Genomic DNA, 16,723 nt, shown 5'->3' on the forward strand with positions numbered 1-16,723 from the left:
TCTGTAAGGTAATGATGGGGCGCCTGGGTGGTTCAGTCAGTTAAGCATCTGACTGTTGGTTTTGGCTCAGATCACGATCTCAGTTTGTGAGATCCAGCCTCTTGTTGGGCTCTGTGCTGACAGCATGGAGCCTGCTTGGGATTCTCTCTCTGCCCCTCCCCTGTGCACACAAGTATGGATGTGCTCGCTCTCTCTCTCTTTCTCTCTCTCTCTCTCTCTCTCAAAATAAAGAAACGTTACAAAAGACAAAGGAAATGGAGGTCCCAGTAAAGTACCTTGTTGGCAATCCCAAGTAATAAATAGTAGAGTCTGGATTCAAACCCACACCCTCTCTACATCTTTTCTATTCTCATTTAATTCAGTAGCTGGTGAATTTTATTGTTTTCCTATTATTTTACCCCCTACTCGATGAATCTCAGCCCCCACTTCTCCGGAATGGCAGGTATATATTTATACCTACGTGAGAACCCTACCACAAGCTTCAAACTCAGGAAGTCCTAAACTAAGTTTCATTATCTTACCCTTTTGCTCCTCCAATCTCACACCCTCCCGAAATTTGCTTCTCTTCTGTTCCCAGTAATTACTCTCACTTCTCAGTTAAATGGCAGCACCAACCACCCACTTTCACCAAACTGCAACTTTGGAGTTACCCTCACTGCCAAATCCTGACCAAAAAAATGAAACTGAAAAAATGCGGAACCCTCAATCCGATCCAGGAAGAGAAACCCTACCCGAGCCCAACGCCTCACTCCTGGGCGACCGCCCGCAATCTTCGGGCTAGGAGCCCTGGGTCCTCGGGGGCGCGGCCTTGGGAGGCAGCCAAGGGCGGGCTTCCGGCAGCGTTCTCACTGGCTGGGCTTGGCTGCCGCAGCCCGGTTCAGCGCCGGAGCCTGGAGCCGGGAATCCGGAATCCGGAAACAATCCCGGCAGGAGCGCTGGTAGCCGAGAACGGCGGCTGCGGGGACGTCGGGAGCCGGGAGCGCCAGGAGCCGGGGGCGTGCAGAGTGGGCGGGATTCCCTGGCAGGTGCGTTGGCGCCCCTGGGTGGCCGACCCGGCCCGGCGCAGGCCCGCCGCCCTCCGGGTGGTCCTGTAGTCTAGGCCTGAAGGTGGTCGTGTCGACGCCGCGGCTGACCGTGGTTTCGCAGTTGTCCTCCCAGCCCTGGCTACTGCAGCGCGCGCCCCCCGGGGGGCGGGGGGGAGGGGTTGGAGTGTTCTCGTGCGAGTCGCCGGCCCAGGTGACAGGACACAGGTGGGGCCGCCACGAGGAGCTGGCCCTCAGAGCGGGGGGGGGGGGGGGGGGGGGGTCTCTGGACGCGTCCCGGCTCGGCTGGGGGGGGGGGGTGGGCGAGGGATGAACAGATCGCAGTAGAACTCAACGTTTCTTGTTCCCAGTATGCAGACAGCCTTTCTTCTTCAAGTTAGGTATCAAAGGAAACTTTTCATAAAATTACAGTATTTTGGTGAATAAGCAGGGAATGTAATCCGACTTCATAATTAGGAACACCGTGATAGAAGTATTTAATGTTTATGTTGAAGATCAAAGTTGAAAACTTGTAAATCCGTTAAATACTTCCTGCAGGGAATGCCGAATGACTCATCCAGAGGACTGAGTAGGTAGACGTCAGCTTCTAGAATAACAAGGCTTTGCTGAGTGTTCAACCTTTCGATTCTGGATTGCAAAATAACAATAAACATAAAAATATTTAAAGTGCAGTATTGTGAAAAAGGAGGATTCACTCTCAATATGTGTGTGTTGTGGATTTTTTAGGTACATTTGACTTGATCGTTTATGCAGTAAACATTACGTTCTGTCTGTGTGCTTAGAGGTATAATATTCCATGGGAATAGAAGCAGTACCAAAGTAGGTGGTCTTTGCTTTTTAGGGGTTTATTAGTCCCACTAGGGGAGTGTGGTATTGATGCAGTGTGGGTCCAAATATGCAAATAATTAGAAATAGAAGGCTTTTCTATAATCCTAGGCTTTAACTGATGCATGAAAGACTTTTTAGTAAGCAGACATTTATTGAATGCCTACTGTGTACCAAAAGTGAGCTAGATTCTAGGGATATAAAGATAAACAAGGCACAGCCCCTCAAATAGCATTGATCCTCGTAGAGAAATTGATAAGAGTGGAGAACAGCCAATGATTATCCACAGATGTGTGATGAAAGCTGCCAGGCTGTATGTAGGGTTGTTGAGAGGGCCAGAGCAGGGCAGCAAATCAGAGGGAGAAGGGTTCCAGAAAGAGCTACTGTCTAGGGAGATACTGAGGCTTTCAAAGAGGAAGAAATGCCATTTGTAAAGACACGAAAATGCAAGGCAGTAAGCCTCTTGCTTCCAACTGCACCACTGGTTTTTGGGTAGAGTAGCTGGAATTTGGGAGGAGTTGCTCAGGAAATTTCTCAGTTGCTGGGGATGTATGCTCTAGTCCTGTGTCCCTAACACAGGGCCTGATGGATGGAAGACACTCAGAGATCTCATATGTATGTAGTAGGCCCGGGTAAAAATATGCAGAGATGCTGACTGTTGTTTAGGAAAAGCTTGGAAAGCAGGGAGAGACTGGTGGCACATGTCTCTTGGGAGAGCTGCTAGCCAGGAGAGGCCACACATTGCAGAGAGACACCACATACAATCTGTAGGAAGACAGAAGTCAAGGCCTGATTTGAGATTGCATAGAACTTAGAGTCTGTTTCTCTACCTCCTGTGTGGCCCCAGCTGCTAAGAATGGGCCAGAGTTTGATAAAATGTTTGTTTAGGGGTGCCTGGGTGGCTCAGTCGGTAGAGCGTCCAACTTTGGCTCAGGTCATGATCTCACAGTGTGTGAGTTCCCTTTGGGCTCTGTGCTGGCAGCTCAGAGCCTGAAGCCTGCTTCGAATTCTGTGTCTCCCTCTCTTTCTGCTCCTCCCCCACTCATGCGCGCTCTCTCTCTCTCTCTCTCTCTCTCTCTCTCTCTCAAAAATACATAAACATTGGGGCGCCTGGGTGGCGCAGTCGGTTGAGCGTCCGACTTCAGCCAGGTCACGATCTCGCGGTCCGTGAGTTCGAGCCCCGCGTCGGGCTCTGGGCTGATGGCTCAGAGCCTGGAGCCTGTTTCTGATTCTGTGTCTCCCTCTCTCTCTGCCCCTCCCCCGTTCATGCTCTGTCTCTCTCTGTCCCAAAAATAAATAAACGTTGAAAAAAAAAATTTTTTTTTAAAAATACATAAACATTAAAAAAAAATTTTTTTAATGTTTGTTTATACTTTGATTTCACAAAATTGTGAATGTACTTAATGCCACTGAGCTGTACGCTTAAGAATGGTTAAAATGGTAAATTGTATGTTAGGTCCATTTTACACCAAAATAAAGGCTAAAAAATATCTATGTAATAAGTTTAAAACATGTTCTTCAAAGTGTATTTTCTAATGAATAATTTTCACTAACCAAGTATCTGATGACTTGGGGAAAAGTTAAATTACACATAGCCACTACAAATATTTTCAAAGAATATTTAGTGATATGGGCAAATTCTCATTACAAGGTGGCTCAGTAAGTTAAGCGTTAGACTTTGGCTCAGGTAATGATCTCGCGGTTCTAGGTTTGAGCCCTGTGTCAGGCCCTGTGCTGGCAGCTCAGAGCCTGGAGCTAGCTTCAGATTCCCTCTGTCTCTGCCCCTTGCCTGCCCATACACTCAGGCTCTCTCTCTGTCTCTCTCTTTCAAAAATAAACATAAAAAAAATAAATTTTTTTAAGTTAGATAAAAGAAGCGCTATAAAATACAATAAATAATATTCACAAATATATATTTTTATAAAAATAATTTGTAAAATATATTGATACAGGAAAGAATAATATCAAAGATATTGAAAGAAATATCAAAATATCAACAGTGGAGTTATTTCCCGATAGAGGGATCATAGGTACTTTAACATTTTTTTTAATGTTTTTATTCATTTTTGAGACACAGAGAGACAGAGCATGAGCAGGGGAGGATCAGAGAGAGAGGGAGACACAGAATTCGAAGCAGGCTCCAGGCTCTGAGCTGTCAGCACAGAGCCTGACGCAGGGCTCAGACTGACGGACTGTGACATCATGACCTGAGCCGAAGTTGGATGCCCAACCGACTGAGCCACCCAGGCACCCCTCATAGGTACTTTTTTAAAACAACTTTACAGACATATAAGTTATATACCATTAATTTCACCCATTTTAATTGCATGATTCAAAGATTTTTAATAAAGTTACCAAATTGTGCATCATCACCATAATCTACCTTCGAACATTTCCATCACTGTATATGCTCTTTATTTTTCTTGGTACTGTTTAACCTACTTTGGGGGAGAAGTTATTTCTATAAAGACAAATTCATAGTAATTTCCTAGGAACTTTAGGCAAAACTGAAAAGTAATACAATTTAAGCTAAATATAAATTAACAAGAATAAAAATTATTTGAACTCTGACTCAGTATTGTTTAGGATTTTAGGTCTGTTCTCTAAGACAATCATGGGAGTTGCAAACAAAGATTTACATATAGGGATATACATTTTAGCTTTGGTTTTGATGCCAAAAATTAGAAATAATTTACTTGCCCAGCAATATAGAAATAGTTCATTTATGATACATATCTCAGTCTCTGTTAAAAATGTTTTCCAAGAATGTTTAATGATTTAATGCTAATGACAAAATGCTGCCATAATGCAAGATAAGTATTGTGAATATGGTATGATTTCAATTTTGATAATAAAATAGTCAATTACAGTACATACACGTAGAAAAAAAACCTGGAAGAGAAAGCAAAAGAAATTGTTAACATGACCTCTATGTTTTGAAATTATTTTGCTGTTATGCAGTTATGAATTTTCCACATTTTCTAAGATGAGCACGAATGACTTTCTATTAGAAAACATTTTTGGGAGGGTGCCTGGGTGGCTCAGTCGGTCGAGTGTCCGACTTCGGCTCAGGTTATGATCTCGCGGTCCGTGAGTTCAAGCCCTGCGTCGGGCTCTGTGCTGGCAACTCAGAGCCTGGAGCCTGTTTTGGATTCTGTGTCTCCCTCTCTCTCTGACCCTCCCCTGTCCATGCTCTGTCTCTCTCTGTCTCAAAAATAAATAAACGTTAAAAAAAAAATTAAAAAAAAAACAAAAAACATTTTTTTAAAGACCAGGTCAGAGGACTTAAGAACTCACCCAGGACAGATCTGGAGAGATGGATCCGAGCAGCCATGCCCATCCAGCCTTCCCTGTCCAACAGTGGCAGGATGCATTACATAGAGACTTTTCTGAAAATTTTTAAAGATTCATTAGAGAGTTTTAGTGTTTTGTTTGTTTTTTAACTGTCAGAGATTAAAAGCAAGACAAATTAATCTGAATGACATAGTGTGATAACTTTCACAGTATCCATCAGCAGCTCTCCCATCTACAAACCCTGACAAGTATGAACCAATTCAAACATAAAAGGCAATCAACACATAGAAAGTAAGTAAATATTAATGCTATGGAAGGGCAGAATTAGATCAAGGGACTTCAGTTTAACCAGATGTCATAAGAAAAAAATTTGAACCCCCTTTGTTCATTTACTGGACAGATACTACTAGGTCCTGGGTAGGATACACAAGTGTAGGGTGGGGATAGGGAGAAGAGTCGCAGGGAGAAGGAACAGCATGTGTGAAGGCCCTGAGGACCCAACGGGGTTTTTGCCACCCTGGAGAAAAAAGCCAGTGTGGCCAGGGCAGAGTGAGAGAGAGGTCCAGGAGGAGGCTGTGGGGAGAGTGGCCAGGCCTTGAACCATAGTAAGAAATTTAAATTTCATTTGAAACATAACTTTAAGAAAAAAAGTTCTGCAGCTACAGCGTGGAGATTAGAAGCAGAGAGGAGCAGAAGTGGGGAGAGGAGTCGGGACTCCACTGATGGGGGCATGGGCCAGGGTGACAACAGAGACGGAGACGGGGAAAGTGGATAGGTTCCACTTGTGCTTAGGGGTGCTGAGAAGGAGCTGCTGATCGCCGAAGGGGGTAAGACAGGGAGAAATCAAGGGTAGCACCCAGTGGCTTGAGGGGCCAGCAGCACCCGGCATCCACTTGCCTAGAGGGGAACAGGGGGGAGGCCTAGGTTGCGGACTTGGTAAGTCTGGGTGCCTGAAGCACACACATGGGGGAGGCAGTGGGCATTTTGTCCCAAATGAGGGGTGGCCCTCACGTAGGCGGCATTTAGGGCCTTGAGGAATGGGCACCATTGCTCATCGAAGGAGAGTGGAGTGGGGACTCCAGCCTGGGAGAACTGGGCGTTCGAGAGGGAGGTGGAGTTTAAGGAGAAACCCGGAACCCCGAGCTCTGGGTCTGGCGGGAGGCTGGGCCCCCGTAGGCGCCGCCCGGGAGACTGGCGGCGTCCCGTGGTCCTAGAGCCCGCCAACTATCGGCCTCACTCGGAGGTCAGACCTGGGAGCCCCTTTCCCCAAACATCAGCTTATTTGGGAGAACCTGTTAGAGATGACTCCAGTTTTAAAAAATTGACAAATAGCTACTGTGAACTAAATCAGTATCTCACCATTTATTAGTTTATTGTTAAATACCCATAAAATTTCTTTCAAATCAAAATACGCTCATTTTTCTTAGGAGTAATCTTTAATGTAATTTGGAAAGTATGACAATAAAAGAAATTGGATTAACATACAGATATCTTTCCCTTTAAACATAAATTGTATATGTTTGTTACTAATTGCTCAATTTTTCCCCAGAATGACTTAACGGAAACCGACATAACTATTGGGTCTCTTTGATTTTATAGAATTATATATAAATATCCATGGTTTCATTATCACATAGTATTTTTAATTTAGAAATAAGTGCTTCTATATTCTTAAACCACACACTTGATCTATAACTAAAATCTGTACGTTTTCATTTAGCTGTATATTATGCACCTATACCAGTGTATTTCGGGTGTCATAATATCAGACGTAAAAACTAGAAATGATTCTAAAATTAATATACTTATTGCAGGTTTGACGATTGTCCAATTTTTGTGGTTAAACGTGATTGCAATGCCTTTTTAAAATGCCCAGCTTCCCACAGTTTGCATGTAGAGCAATTCTAGATTCAGTCAGTTGTATTCACTGAGAAGAGAATCCTTTAAAACTATCCTTCAAATGACTTGAAACTTTTTTTTCCTACAGGATGACTGTGGGGATCTTTGCAAATTGTACCTTCTGTTTGAAAGGCAAGCACTTATCTCGTCAACAGAAGAAAAAGCTACAAAATGACATTAAGGAGAATGGTGGAAAATTTTCCTTTTTATTAAATCCTCAGGTATTTGCAGATTTTGTAAGAACTGTGTGGTAAACACTGTGCATTAAGGGAGGGTGGGTTGGGGAGCCAGGATAGCTCAGTGGGTAGAGCATGTGACTCTTGACTCGGGGTCTTGAGCTCAAGCCCCACATTGGAGGTAGAGCTTATCTTAAAATAGTAAGATTAAGACATTTTTTTAAAAAGGGAGAGCGGGTCATGGTTAGAAGAGTAAGCAGAGAAAATTGGCAGAAGGAGAAAGTCACCGAAAGCAGGTGAAATTGTGACATTGCCAACAGGGAAGTGGACTGGAGAAAGGCAGAGGAGGGAAAACCATCATCCCACCTTCTCTCCATTGCTGTGAGCTGTAGGGAAATCCTACATGCCCTGTGAATCTGAGGATATTAGAGCATAACCAAAGATATAAATAGAAATAATTTCAGACCAGCCAAATCTATTCTCAAAGGAGAAAAGTTATGGGGTACAGCATTTTGCAAAAAGCCCTCTATCCAGGGGCACCCAGGTGGCTCAGTTGGTTAAGTGCCCGACTCTTGATTTTGGCTCAGGTCATGATCTCATGTTTTGTGAAGTAGAGCCCTGCGTTGGGCTCTGCGCTGACAGCACGGAGCCTGTTTGGGATTCTCTCTCTCTCTCTCTCTCTCTCTCTCTCTCTCTCTCCCTCCCTGCCCCTCCCCCATGTGAGTGCATGCTTTCTCTCTCTCAAAATAAATAAGTAAACATTAGAGAAAAGAGCTCTCTGTGTAATCACTCACCAGTCTGTCAACCCTGGAGTGTCACCTGTACGGTGTGACCTGTAAGGGACAGAGAGGAAAACATGCATTGCAGACTGATCTTTGTGATACAGCTTGTATTGCTTGTTTTGTTTATTTAAAAGCTGAAGGAGCTTCCCTCTTTTGAAATGAATTGTAGGCCTGACAGTTTAAATATAGAATTTTGGCAGCTGGATGAAATCTTAAAAATGATTAAGGCTAACCTCTCCTTTTTTAAACACTTCATCATAATGAAATTAAAGTCTGAAGTCATTGGATCCCAGGCTTCCAAACGCCAGGCTTGCCCCTGTCTGTTGCTCCTTCCTGTGTTGCTGAACTGATGGGTGACTTCAGCCGGCCCCTTCCTGAACCAGATCCCCGGGGCTTGCTGCCAGCGAGTGTGGTTTTTCTATGAAGTATGTTCAACGCCAGTGGGATGCTAGGTGCTTTCTGGCACTTAAGTAGTTTGCCTGTGGTTATCAGAAACGGAATGTCTCTATTTACCTCCGGTTTAAGCAGAACTGCATAACTTTCCTTATACAGCTTCCCTCACTTGCTTGTCTCACCATTTCTTTGGGTGGATGGATGATTCATGACTGTTACACCTTCTCAGTTTATCTTCTGGGTAAAGAATAAAGAATAGCATCATGGTCTCTCCTTATTTGGAATTTCCCACATACTTTGAGTGCAACCTTTTTGAAAGTTATGTTGTCAATGTACATACATTTTTGAAATGTGCTTACCAGGTATTATAACCAAGGAGACAGCTGGGTATGTATTGTTGAGGAATGAGCTCCAAGATAAATTGCCAAGTGGAAAAGCACATTCAGAGCAGCATGTTTAGGGTGCTGCCATTTGTGGCTAAACACAGGGCTGTGTGCTTACGTGTGTGTTGCCTATGTGTACAATAGCTCTGGAAGGATACTCCAGAAGTTACAACAGGTGCCGCTGGGGAGAGTAACTGGGAACAATGGTGGGGAATATGTTAATTTATTATTATTATTACTACTGTACTTTTTAGATTTTCTACAATGTACATATACTCTTTATTGCAAAATAAATTAATAAAATTACAACTTAATGGGGCACCTGACTGGCTCAGTTGGTTGAGCATCCAACTCTTGATTTCAGCTCAGGTAATGATCCCAGGGTCATGGGATTGAGCCCTGTGTCAGGCTCCTTATTCAGCATGGAGCCTACTTGAGATTCTCTCTCTCTCTCTCTCTCTCTCTCTCTCTCTCTCTCTCTCTCCCCTCCCTCCCTCTCCCCCCCTTTACCCCTCTTCCCTGCTCATACTTTCTCTCTAAAATAACATTTTTTAAAGTTAAAAAAAATAAAGTTAAAAAAATAAAAATAAATAAAATTACAAGTTAGCAAATTAAATAAATAATGAATACCTTTTGAATCTGCCATTCTACTCTTAAGAAAATAATTAAACAAGTGTACAAGAAGATATTCAGCACAGCTTTGTTTAGAGGAGTGAAAATTTGGAAATAACCCCTAGGGTTGGTTAATCCATTGTGGTACATTCATATCCATACTCTTTATTTTTTACATTTTTTATTTTTTAATTTTTTATTATTATTTACTTTAATTTTAATTTTATGTTCTTATTGTAGAGAGAGAGTGAGAGAGAGCAAGCGCTAGCAAGGGAGAGGGGCAGAGGGAGAGAAAGAATCTTAAGCAAGCTCCACGCTCAGCATGGAGTCCAATGCAGGGCTTGATCCCATGACCCTGGTATCATGATCTGAGCTGAAATCAAGAGTGGAATGCTCACTCAGACACTCAGACTCCAACCACTCAGGCACCCCATATCCATACTCTTTAAAAACTGTGGGGGCACCTGGGTGGCTCAGTCAGTTAAGTGTCTGACTTTGGCTCAGGTGGTGGTCTCACGGCTCATTAATTCGAGCCCTGGGTCAGGCTCTGTGCGGACAGCTCAGAGCCTGGAACTTGCTTCAGATTCTGTCTCCGTCTCTCTCTGCCCCTCCCCTGCTTGCTCTCTGTCACTCTCTCTTTCTGTCTCAAATATAAGTAAAACATTAAAAATTTTTTCAAAATAACCTGTTGATTTTGGGGGCACCTGGGTGGCTCAGTTGGTTAAGTGTCTGACTTTGGCTCAAGTACTGATCTCACGGTTCATGAGTTCGAGCCCTGCATGCACTGTCAGCATATGCTTTGGATCCTCTGTCTCCCTCTCTCTCTGCCCCTCCCCTGTGTGCACACTCTCTCTCTCAAAAATAAACATTAAAAAAAAACCTTGATTTTTTTTTTAACTTTTATGTAACTAAAACTTATATTATTTATAAGGGTTCTAGAAAGCTGAGAATGATGACTACAAATTATCTTCAAGATTCTTTAAGGGTGAAAATTGCAGATACAAGTAATGTATTTAGATATTATTTTTACAAGTACATAATGATTTGGTTCTTTTTTTTTCTAAGTGCACACATATAATCTTAGATAATGCTGATGTTCTGAGCCAGTATCAACTGAACTCTATCCAAAAGAACCATATCCATATAACAAACCCAGATTTTATATGGGAATCTATCAAAGAAAGGAGACTCTTGGACGTAACGAATTATGATCCTAATAAGTCACCAGACATCACACCACCTCCTTGTCAAAAGGCAAGCAGTTCTGGTAAGTATTTTATATCAAGTACTTAATATATTATAGGTGCTATAAGAAACATTTTGGTTTGTCCAAGATAGTATAGTCAAAGGATTGTCCAAAAATATTACAAAAATAGGGTGCCCGGGTGGCTCAGTCAGTTAAGCATCGGACTCTTGATTTGGGTTCAGGTCATGATCTTACAGTTCATGAGATTGAGCCCCGTGTTGGGCTCTGTGCTGACAGAGCAGAGCCTGCTTTGGATTCCCCCTCACTGTCTCTCTCTGCCCTTCCCCTGCACGCATACACATGTGTGCACTCTCTCTCTCAAAATAAATAAACTTAAAAAAAAAAGAAATATGACAAAAATAATTAAACTTCTTATCTCAGAATATAGGCAAATAGTGAAGGACAAAAGACTACTTTAGCAATAGGAATAAATTTCTTAATATCCAATCTAATGTGATCAGTTTCAAAAAGACTACAAAAACACTGATAATCTCAGAAAACTTGATGTGTAATTTTATCTGGGAAGGGGAAGAAACTTTGTGTTTAAAAAATTATGACTGGAAATTTTATGATTAGCATTTTGCTAAATAAGTTCTTTCCAAAAGCTGATCTCTCCGAAGGAAACATATCTCCTTTATAGACCAGATTTTATTTTGGAATCTGGCCAAGAAGCAAGCCTTTGGACATAGAGAAATGCAGTCTTCATGAGACACATCAAAAGTCAAGCAGTTCTGATAAATAATAATTTATAGTAAGCACATGATATATGTTAGGTACCATATTGTGTATATAAATTGTAATATTTATGAGAATTTTAGAAATCTAAATGTTTGGTATGGTGCAGCCTCTTTAGACAAATGATTGTCCAGAAATGCTGTCATCAGACTTTCTTGCTCTCAGGAAATGGTAGCTAAAACAAAATAGGCAGAATGGTAAACTCCTCCAGGGGTGCCTGGGTGGTTCAGTTGGTTAAGCATCTGACTTCAGCTCAGGTCATGATCTCATGGTTTGTGAGTTCGAGCCCCCCATCAGGCTCTGTGCTGACAGCTCAGGGCCTGGATCCTGCTTCAGATTGTGTCTCCCTCTCTCTCTGCTCCTCCCCTGCTTGCACTCTGTCTCTCTCTCTTTCTCAAAAATAAATTAACATTAAAAAAAAAAAGAATAGTAAACTCCTTTTACATTGAAAATGTTTTTCAACATCCAGAATAATACCCTCGGATTTGGAATTACTATAACTACATTGACGCCTTTTGATATCTTGATAGCATATATATATATATATATATATATATATATATACATATACATACATACATATACGTATTGTTTTATTTTAGAGATAGCATGCAAGCGGAGAAAAGGGGCAGAGAGAGAGAGAGAGAGAGAGAGAGAGAGAGAGAGAGAATCTCAAGCAGCTCCACACCCCAGCATGGAGCCCAACATGTTGCTCGATCTCACCACCCTGGGATCATGAGCCAAGCCAAAATCAAGAGTCGGATGCTTAATCGACTGAGCCACCAGGCACCCCTTGGTAGCATAATTAAAACTGGAAAGAAATCCTTTTATAAAAGAAGTTATTCCCTATGTATCATAATGCCATAGACAGTGTTATGATTCTTTTATAAGAAAAACATGAAGCAAAAATTGCTTGGCTTCACATAGGAGCCCTCGAATTTCCCTCCTTTAAACTAAAACATCCCAGTTCCTTCATTTGTGACATGATGGCACTGGGGAACCACTCAGATCCTGCAGCATATTAGAAATGCATTTCATGTTGGGGCACCTGGGTGGCTCAGTCGGTTAAGCGCCAGACTTGGGTTCAGGTCATGATTTCACTGCTCATGAGTTCGAGCCCCGCATTGGGCTCTGTGCTGACAGCTGAGAGCTGGGAGCTTATAGCTTGCTTCAGATTCTGTCTCCATCTCTCTGCCTCTCCCCTACTCGTGCTCTGTCTCTCTCTCTATCTCAAATATAAAATAAAACACAAAAAAATTTAAAAAGGAAAAAAAAGAAATGCATTTCATGGGGCGCCTGTGTGGCTTAGTTGGTTAAGTGTCTGACTCTTGAATTTGGCTCAGGTCATGATCCCAAGATTGTGGGATTGAACCCTTGGACTCTGTTGGGCATGGAGCCTGCTTGAGATTCTCTCTCTCTCTCTCTCTCTCTCTCTCTCTCTGCCTACCCCTCCCCCACTTGCATGTACATGCTCTCTCTCTCAAAAAGAAGAAAGAAATGCATTTCATAACTATCCTCACCATAATCTTCAGAAGAGAAAAATGCTATTTGAAATTGTATATCTATCAATGAGTTTCACATAATACAGATTTTATTACAATTGTCCTCACATGCCTGTTAAAAGAGAATTATAATGTATTCTCACCATCTTTTGTCTTTAATCTTTTTGTCCCACCTGCTCTGTCCTTAGATCACCAATGTCTATAGCTAATTTGAGGACATCTTTAAAAAAGATAATAGCATGGTAAATATTACCTATACTCAAGAATCTTAACAATTCCAGGGTTTATTGTTGATAATTTTAATAAATCTTTGAGTAGCAAACAAGTGTTTTATTTGTTTTCTCTTAGAAATGACAACAGATGATCTGTCCCAGGACAACTCCACTGAGAAGGAAAACGTTGTGGAACTCACAGAGTAATCTACTTCTGATCATTAAGACTCTCCAGTTTTGCAAAGTATTTTGTAAACCTCAAACACAGTTTTAAAATACTATTAGTACCTCACGTTTCTTGTAGTATTTTTGTTTATCTTGCTTCTCTAATTCTAGGCTTTTATTTATTTAAGACTTTTTACTTCAACTAGTAGAGTGATAATTATTTCCATCTTAGTATTATACAAGATTGGACATGATAGTTGGATTGATTTGAAAAAAGAAAAGGTTTGGGCAGTCTGCTCACCCTGCTACCTTACAGAGAAGCCTTTAGAGTAGAGACAGTCCCTTACTCCCTACCTAATGTGTCAAAAACTGGAAATGACAGCCTTCTGCAAATGGACCATGTGCAGCTTCTTCCAGCATACCCCAAACTGTAATGTCAGTTAAGGGTCACGTTTAGCCTCATTTTATTTGTTAATCGTAGTGTTAAAAGAGAGAGCAAATACCAAAGATAAAAGTACAGATTATGAGAAGTCTGACACTTTTATTTCAAAGGGCTGTTGACTGTAGTCCAGACAATCTCTGGTGTGAGCCTAAGTGATTGGTTTCTAAGGGTCAGAACCCAAGAGGATGCAGGATTGGTGCTCTCTCCAGTGCGCTGGCCTGCTTCTCTTATGCCCTGCCTCTGCTTCAGGACGCCCACCTTCTGATGCAGACGCCCAGTATTTGGCATGAGAACTCTAAAGTTACACACAGGAGGAATCCAGCTCATTCCATAAGACTTTCTAACCATTTTCAGAATATCTAAGGAGGCATTAGGGACTTAAAATGTATTTTGTATGGAATTAGGAGACATCCAAGAAAAATTTTATGAAAAGTCTCCTTAGTTTAAAAGTCCATTGTAATGTTTCATTTTTCTTCTACACATTTCAGGTCTTATACAGAGAATGCTGGAATTCCTCATTTTCCACAAGATTTCGAAGTTGCAAAATATAACACCTTGGAAAAAGTAAGAGCCTGATTTGTAGTTGAAAAAATACCCCCGAATGTCTTCTGATTACTTTTCCGGTTTGATAATTTTCTCATTGTTTTGGAAAATTGTGCATATCCTGAATAAATATTTAATAGATGAGTTGATTTTTAATAGTCAAAAAAATTTTATATTTAAAATGTAACATTTAACTTCCTCGTGTTTTTATTATAAAAGTAATACCTGCTCACAATAAAATATAAACAGTACAAAATATTGATGGGACTTTAAAAGTAAAGGACTTCTTCCGTGTTTATTAATGGCTTCTTGTATTTTAAGAGTAGATTTGACACTATTTACATTATGTTGAATTTCCGTTACCACTCATTAAAAAGAAAAGGAGATAATTCTTTCTCCAATGTCGTGTAAATGAAAACCCTCGCATTCAAAATGATGCTCCATTTGTATTTTTTAGATATTTTAATGAAATGTAACTTGAAAACAACATTCCTTCTGTGATAGAGAAAATATAAAAAGTGGTATAGTTTAAACACATACAGATAGATCTGTAGTAAAAATACAGGCAGGAGATACACCAAAATATTAATAGTAATTATATCTGTAGTGTGCTTTCTGGTAATTTTTATTTTTTCTTCATACTTTGTGTATTTTCCGAATTGTATCTCGCGTGAACTTGTATTGGCTTTATAATCTACATTTTTAAATGGTGCGTGCGGCTTGTTATTTAATGGACATACGACCTATTTTCCAGGTTGGGGCGGAGGGTGGTAAGGCAGTGGCGGTGGTGGAACTGCAGTGCTCCCGGGAGGAGCCCGGGGACGCCGCCTTCCTGATATCCGCACACTTCCTCTCGGCCACCGGCGTCAAGGTATCGATCTTTATATTGATTCGTATGTGTTTATCCACCCTCGTTCATAACTAGTTTCCTTAACATTGGTCAAGGTACCGGCCAATCTGTTACCCTTTTTCTTTTTACCTGGTAAATGGTTTTGAAAAGTTGAGCCGTGTTCTCCGTTGCAATGTAGCAGGTGAAGGAAAGGGGGTGAGAGCGGCACCTTGACTAGAGCCGCACGGGGTTCTTCAATGTCAATAGGGGAATATTCAGCGGGTGCAGGGCACGTGGGCTTCCTGCCCCTGTGTCGAAGCACTTAGGGGAACTCTCCTAACGCACACACTGCTAAAAACCACCCATTCACACACTTTAAGTACCTGCTGAGTACCAAGTGATCTACCAGAAGCCAAAGATAAAAATTACTTAGGGGCGCATGGGTGGCTCCGTCGGTGAGGAGTCTGACTTCAGCTCAGGTCATGATCTGGCAGTACACGAGTTCAAGCCCCGCCTCAGGCTCTGTGCTGACAGCTCCAACCCTGCAGCCTGCTTCCTTCTGTGTCTCCCTCTCTCTCTCTGCCCCTCCCCCTTTTGCATTCTCTCTCTCTCTCTCTCTCTCTTAAAAATAAATAAACATTAAAAAAATTTTTTTAAATTACTTCAAACCCTGCCCCTCAGAGATAGATCACCACCAGGGAAGATTCATGACTGTAACCCTCTGGGACAGAACTGGGACAGAACCCACTGGGACAGAACTGATACTGAAATGTAAAGTATCGTAGGCTCACAAACAACCAGGAAGCCTTTGCAGAGCCCGAGACCTTTGCATTAGGTCACTGTCAAGTCAAGGGCATGGTTCCCATCTGCAACTATTATGGCACAAAAATAAATTCAGAACTAATACCTAAAGTTCAAAGCAAATGCTGCCACACCGTCAGGGTGTCTTCCGTTTGGACAGACCTACAGGCAGGAAGCACAGCACCCACAGGGCACACAGACCCTCTTCAGGGGGAGTGGTCCTCGCAGCATGTTACTCAGGCTCTGGATGCTTCTGGCTTTGCCCCCGCTGGAGGTGCCAGCTGTGGTGCCAGGAGGGAGACTCACATCAGGAGGAGGCACGATCTACCTGACGTGGAAAGTCACCCACAGTAGCCCATACCAGTTGTAACATAGGCCTAGGTTGGAGAGGTCTTGAAGGGAGATGCCCATCGCTTGCATCACTGCCCTCAGGGAAGCCCAAGGCTCAGGTTTCCCACCCACCATTTAAGTTTCATTCATTGAACTCCTGGTCCTGATGCAATTTATTAATGAGAGGTCACTATTACCTAAGCAATTTTGCCTAATATTACAGCGTCCCACCCTTACCAGCTTTCCACAGGAACAAATATAAAAAGTTAATCCAAGTCGAATGTGTCCAAGGAGGAGAAGGGGTTTTCTTAACTTTTTACCCAAAGACATGTGCTCTACTTTGTGGGGGATTTAGTTGTGTGGGTAAAAAGTAAGGAAACATCAAGTTGAAAACCATGATAGAGTGTGTTGTCACTGGTTTTCTTTACTGAAAACTATAAGGCTGCATCAGCCACTGCGTCCCCTCCTGCTTACTATCTCGAGAGCCCTTCCTGAGTGCCTTCCGCCCTTA

General features: G+C 42.1%; 1 protein-coding gene across 1 annotated transcript in view; it reads left to right on the forward strand.

Moving 5' to 3' along the window:
- Positions 1 to 866: 866 nt before the first annotated feature.
- PARP4 (poly(ADP-ribose) polymerase family member 4) overlaps positions 867 to 16,723 on the forward strand; it is a 114,453-nt gene continuing 98,596 nt past the window's right edge. The window contains exons 1-6 of the mRNA XM_030307214.1: positions 867 to 1,025; positions 7,150 to 7,282; positions 10,473 to 10,674; positions 13,239 to 13,305; positions 14,198 to 14,273; positions 15,007 to 15,123. Of these exons, the coding sequence (XP_030163074.1) occupies positions 7,151 to 7,282; positions 10,473 to 10,674; positions 13,239 to 13,305; positions 14,198 to 14,273; positions 15,007 to 15,123 (594 nt within the window). The 5' untranslated portion in view covers positions 867 to 1,025; position 7,150. The remainder of the gene's footprint in view (positions 1,026 to 7,149; positions 7,283 to 10,472; positions 10,675 to 13,238; positions 13,306 to 14,197; positions 14,274 to 15,006; positions 15,124 to 16,723) is intronic.

Source organism: Lynx canadensis, chromosome A1 (assembly GCF_007474595.2).
Source record: "Lynx canadensis isolate LIC74 chromosome A1, mLynCan4.pri.v2, whole genome shotgun sequence".
In the NCBI taxonomy this organism is placed as follows: domain Eukaryota; kingdom Metazoa; phylum Chordata; class Mammalia; order Carnivora; family Felidae; genus Lynx; species Lynx canadensis.